This window comes from Nicotiana tomentosiformis, chromosome 12, assembly GCF_000390325.3.
Source record: "Nicotiana tomentosiformis chromosome 12, ASM39032v3, whole genome shotgun sequence".
NCBI classification, from domain to species: Eukaryota; Viridiplantae; Streptophyta; class Magnoliopsida; order Solanales; family Solanaceae; genus Nicotiana; species Nicotiana tomentosiformis.
This window is the reverse complement of record NC_090823.1, coordinates 132,383,200-132,387,859: the sequence shown is the minus strand read 5'-3', so window position 1 is coordinate 132,387,859 and position 4,660 is coordinate 132,383,200. Positions and strand designations below refer to the sequence as shown.

The 4,660-nt window shown below is 37.5% G+C and overlaps 1 protein-coding gene across 1 annotated transcript; it reads right to left on the bottom strand.

Annotated features, from left to right (window-relative positions):
• Nucleotides 1-484: 484 nt before the first annotated feature.
• LOC104118878 (uncharacterized) lies at nucleotides 485-3,554 on the bottom strand. Its single transcript, XM_009630259.4, has 4 exons — nucleotides 3,146-3,554; nucleotides 1,387-1,527; nucleotides 1,084-1,271; nucleotides 485-750 (listed from the first exon to the last, which is right to left on the bottom strand). Exons 1-4 carry the CDS (start codon nucleotides 3,494-3,496, stop codon nucleotides 660-662), a joined length of 771 nt encoding a protein of 256 aa, XP_009628554.2. The 5' UTR covers nucleotides 3,497-3,554; the 3' UTR covers nucleotides 485-659.
• Nucleotides 3,555-4,660: the final 1,106 nt, after the last annotated feature.

The window sequence follows — 4,660 nt, the reverse complement described above, 5'->3', positions numbered from 1 at the left end:
CTAAGACTTGTGTATAGGACTGGATTAGCTCCAGTGCCAGATCCTCCTCAGATTCTTCACTAAAAAATAGATGCTTTTGGTGTTCATCGAAGAAAGGGATCTACAGAGAATAGGGATGCGAGTATGGGCGGAGTTGAAGTGGTAAAGGAACTATAAAATTTTATCATTCTTTTTGTTTTTTGAAAAATCAAGTCGCTTAAAAGAAGCTATCGAAGAGAAAGAAATCAATAGACAAGATGAAAAGATTGTTAAATGGGCAAGGCTAGCTTCTGCTCGAATGGATGTCATACCATTGGACATGATCCTGGCGAAAATACCAAGACAGTAAATGAGCAGTACAGGCCTTCAAAATTTTGGATGGACACATGGTTATAATCAAAGGCATGAGATGTCTTCGACTTTATAACCCTAAGATCACAAATATTGGAATACAGATCGTCCAAGACTGTTCAGCAGATAGCTAAAAATTATGAGATACTTCAAATTACAAAGAGACAAGGACACTTCTCATAGTTAAAGCGCTCATAATCCAACAAAGTCAGGTCACTTCTCAAAGTTAAAGAGCTCGTAGTTACAAAGACTGAAGTGCTTCTACTAAATTTAGAACACCGTGGTCCAGGTGCAGGTGCACAATATTATCAGATTAAAGTAAAAGGTAACTAGAATCCAAGGGTTATCAAATAACTTCTAGGGTCCAAGGTCCATCCCTCTTTCCCTTCGGCGACATTCCCCTCTCCATCAAGCAAACCCCTGTTAATTAGTCCGGAGGCAAAAAAACAAAGTTAAGTTAGCTATCAAGTACAAGAGCATTTTCCACAGATAACAAATGCCTATGATTACCATTTCCAGCTTCCATAATTTATCACAAAATCATTCCTTATAAGCCCAAATGATCCCTTTTTTTTCCTTTTTCTGAAGGGAGGGAGGGAGGGAGGGGGGAGGTTTCTCCCATTGCCTTCATCAGCTCTTTGAAAACAAAAAACATATGTAATTCATTTCAAAAGGACTTATTTCACCATCGCTCGCACACACCGAAACACACAATTTAAAAAAGGCAAATTCTAAACGTCAATAGGTGTTTACCTCTCCTTTGGCAGGCAACTAAAGACTTTTTTGGTACCCACAGCAATCAGTCTGCCAGCATGTATTTGAAAAGTTTCGATAGAAGAACCAAGAGTGAGATTTAAGACTTTAACAGTCATAAAATATTCTTCGAGTCCCGTCAACCGATAGTTCACCTTCTCAATACTCAAGAGCTTGTACTTAAAAACCTGCAAGCAGAGCCACTATCAGTTGAAAAAGAAAACATGCCAGGAAGAAAGTAAAGGATAGTGGAGGTGGAGACTAATCCCACAAAGCAAAGGTGCATAGGGGACGAATACATACATTGCACTCTTTCTCATTGTATTGCTGGATAGCAAGGTTAGCCAGTTCCATCATTATCTCACCATACTTAGTATGGGACTTGTCTAATGGCACCACATCAGCCAGCATAGAACTACCAGGATAGATATCTAGGTCAAAACCCTGTCAAACAAGCCAACAGTGATGAAGCCCATCCAAACTGGAAAAAACAAGAGAGATCATAAATTCATAATCGAATTGGACAAACCTAACAAAATAACATGAAGTAGATTCAACCACTCAAAATTAAAATACTTTTTGTCTTTCTACAAGGGAACAGACAAGTCAATTAGTTTAAAAGCGAACATGGGGCCAGCCAACACCGCGAAGGAAATTAGTTGAAGGTTTAATGCCAAAGGAACCAAAAGAATCATCAATCCCTAACAAAAGTAGTAGTAATAGATCTACTACAACTAGTAGGAATAGATATATCACAGATATCACAATAATAACAACATGATTTACATTTCTGTGAGGGGTGTGTGTGTGTTGTTGTGGGGGGGGGGGGGGGGGCTAGGGCTTGGTACCAGTATGAGCGGAGAAGGCTCAGAGGTCACATGATTAACATGTTATCCCCCAGACATAATTAGATAAATACATTCTTTTGAGAAGAAAATATATACATTCTAACATTTCAAATACCCTAAGTAACAGCTAAATTCATATTCGTGTACAGTGGAAACATATAAACATATTATCAGGGAAAAAAACAACTCCTATTTAGTACTTGATACTGCAACTTAGGAACTGAATTGGCTTAAAATTAGTGAAACAGATTACAAATGGTCTAAGCTTTTATACAAAATTTGAACTAACAACATGCAATTATTTTTTGCCCAAAAGGATTAAAAATAACAGGCTTTAGAATCAGACAAAACATGACGATTATCAATGTTATTTGGAAGGTCTAATACACAAATTAGCAATATGAATGAGAAAAGAAAAATTTAAGAAGCTTTTGTTTCCTTTTTATCTGCCTAACCCTAGTGGACAGAGTTACTCAGTAGTAGAAGTAATAGGTACCTGGTGTGCTACACAACAAATATATAAATAAAGAAGCACACGACATGCAAATGTATATGGAAGTTAAGGCGAGAGAACTTAAAATGAAAGGAAGCAAACAAACATTGGTTGGTTGAGTTTGCCGGTGGTAAAGTGACCAAATAAGGGAAAATTGAGGGTGATGCTCAGGTGAAGCGCCAACGGGCAAAATCCAACCACACGAAACTAAAGTACCTTTTCTGGTATTTTTATAGGGAAACAGACCGGTCAAATAGTTTTAAAGAGGAGAGGGGGTCAAGGAAATCAGCTGAAGGTCTAATGGTATGCCAGAGGAACCAAAAGAGTCATGAATTCCTAACAAGATTTAGGGCCAAAGGAAGCAAAGCAGTAGAGCAATAAATAAGACATGAAAATCTCAAAAACCCTATCCAATTCGAATAACCAAAGAAAAAAACTAAATCATATTCATGGACAATGGGGAAACTTGTGTTATCAGGGCAAAAACATCTCCATTGGCTTACAATTAGTGAGACATATATTACAATGGTTTAGCTTTGATAAAGAAAAATTTGTCCTAAACAACATGTAATTCATTATTTAAGGGACTTTAGAAGCAGACGATTCACGATAGCAGGTAGCTGGTTGAATTAGTCGAGATGCATTATACACTAAATATATAAATAAAGCAGATGATATATATCTATAAAGTTCAAATTGAAAGGAAGGAAACAATACATACATTGGTTTGTGCAGCTTGGTGGTGATAATGACACCAAATATGGTAAAAATCAGGGCGATGCTCAGGCAAAGCGTGATCAGGCAAAAGCTCGTCGTCGCTATCGTTGGCATACTTTTCATAAGAGTAAGTGGCTGGTGGTTTAAACCCCCTGAGGTATCCACCTCCTTCTGCAACTTTTTGCTCAATCTCCGCCGCTGTCAGTGTCGACGTTCCTCCTTCTGCCATTCTTCGCCTCATCTCCTCGGTTAACACCTTCACGCATCCTCCTTTTTGCCTCTTCTCGGCGGCTACTTGTGGTTGTTGCCTCTTCTCCGTGGAAGTCCCTGTCGATACAGATCCAATTCCCAACATTTCTCAATTGATCTACACAACCCTAGTCATGCAAAATTAGGTTAAGGAGCTTTCTAGCATCACTAGAATTTATAAGCAAAGTTTTTTGTACTTCCATATTTATCCTTAATTTTTTATGTTATTCCGTTCCTGTATTTACCATGGGTTTCCCCTACATTTATGGGCTTTTAAGTTTCAACACTTTTGGCCCCCACAACACTTTTAGGAATTTGAGAAGACTTGAATAATGAAAGTTTTGGCCCTTTGAAAGACCTTTCCAATGATATATTGTGGAGCCCGAACGAATATCTATGAAGAATATTATATGCATTTTCCTGGACAATAGGCATTATGCGCGCCGAGCTATTCCTGTGCGCAGCAGCGCACTTGTGGCAGTGCCACTGACCTTGCTCTGCGTTCAGGTGCGCGGTTGGGCCTTCATCTGAATGGAAGCGCACCCGGGGAGTCATTTTAAAAGCCTTACCTCGCCCCTACACAAAACACGAAAATTTGCTCTAGAAAGGAAAGCTCTCAAGAACCCAACTTACTCTGAGGTCCCTCCACCATCCAAGGTAAGTTATAATGGTGATTCTAAGTTAATTTCAATTCTCCAATACCTTATTTACATGGATAAACCCTTCAAATCATTAGATATTCGATTGAGACATCATTGTTGAGAAAGAAAACCCTAGAACTCTAATTCAAGATGATTGAACTTCAAAAAGGTAACATCTCCACCCTCTAATTGATTAAAGTATTGAATTAATGATTCTAGACTTTAAGTTCATGAGATATGAGTTGATGGGTTTGATAGAAAAGCATGAATGATTATAGGCTTGGTTTGTTGATTGTTGATTATTGATTAAGGGTATTGTTTATCTTATGGGTGATGAAGAATGATATTGATTATAACAATTTGAGATTTTACAATTATCTAGAAAACTTTAATTTTTTCAACTCAAATTACTTTTGCTTGTAAGTAGCGTATAACTAATTATTTTGACTAGTTTTTGTTGGGGATGGAGCTCATCTCTATATAGTTTTCACATATTTAAAGTTTTTTTTCAAATTTTATGCAATTTTACCTATTTATAATGTTTACTGTATTTATATTATTTTATGAAATATTTAAAAGTAAATACTTATGGGGCTTATACCTCGTGCCTCGGGGCTTACGCCTTGGTG

Coding starts and splice junctions, on each gene's coding strand:
- LOC104118878 (XM_009630259.4), bottom strand. CDS start 3,496: ATGTTGGGAATTGGATCTGTATCGACAGGGACTTCCACGGAGAAGAGG. Junction 1,272..1,386: donor ACAATGAGAAAGAGTGCAAT/GTATGTATTCGT, acceptor CTCTGCTTGCAG/GTTTTTAAGTACAAGCTCTT. Junction 751..1,083: donor AGTTGCCTGCCAAAGGAGAG/GTAAACACCTAT, acceptor ACTAATTAACAG/GGGTTTGCTTGATGGAGAGG.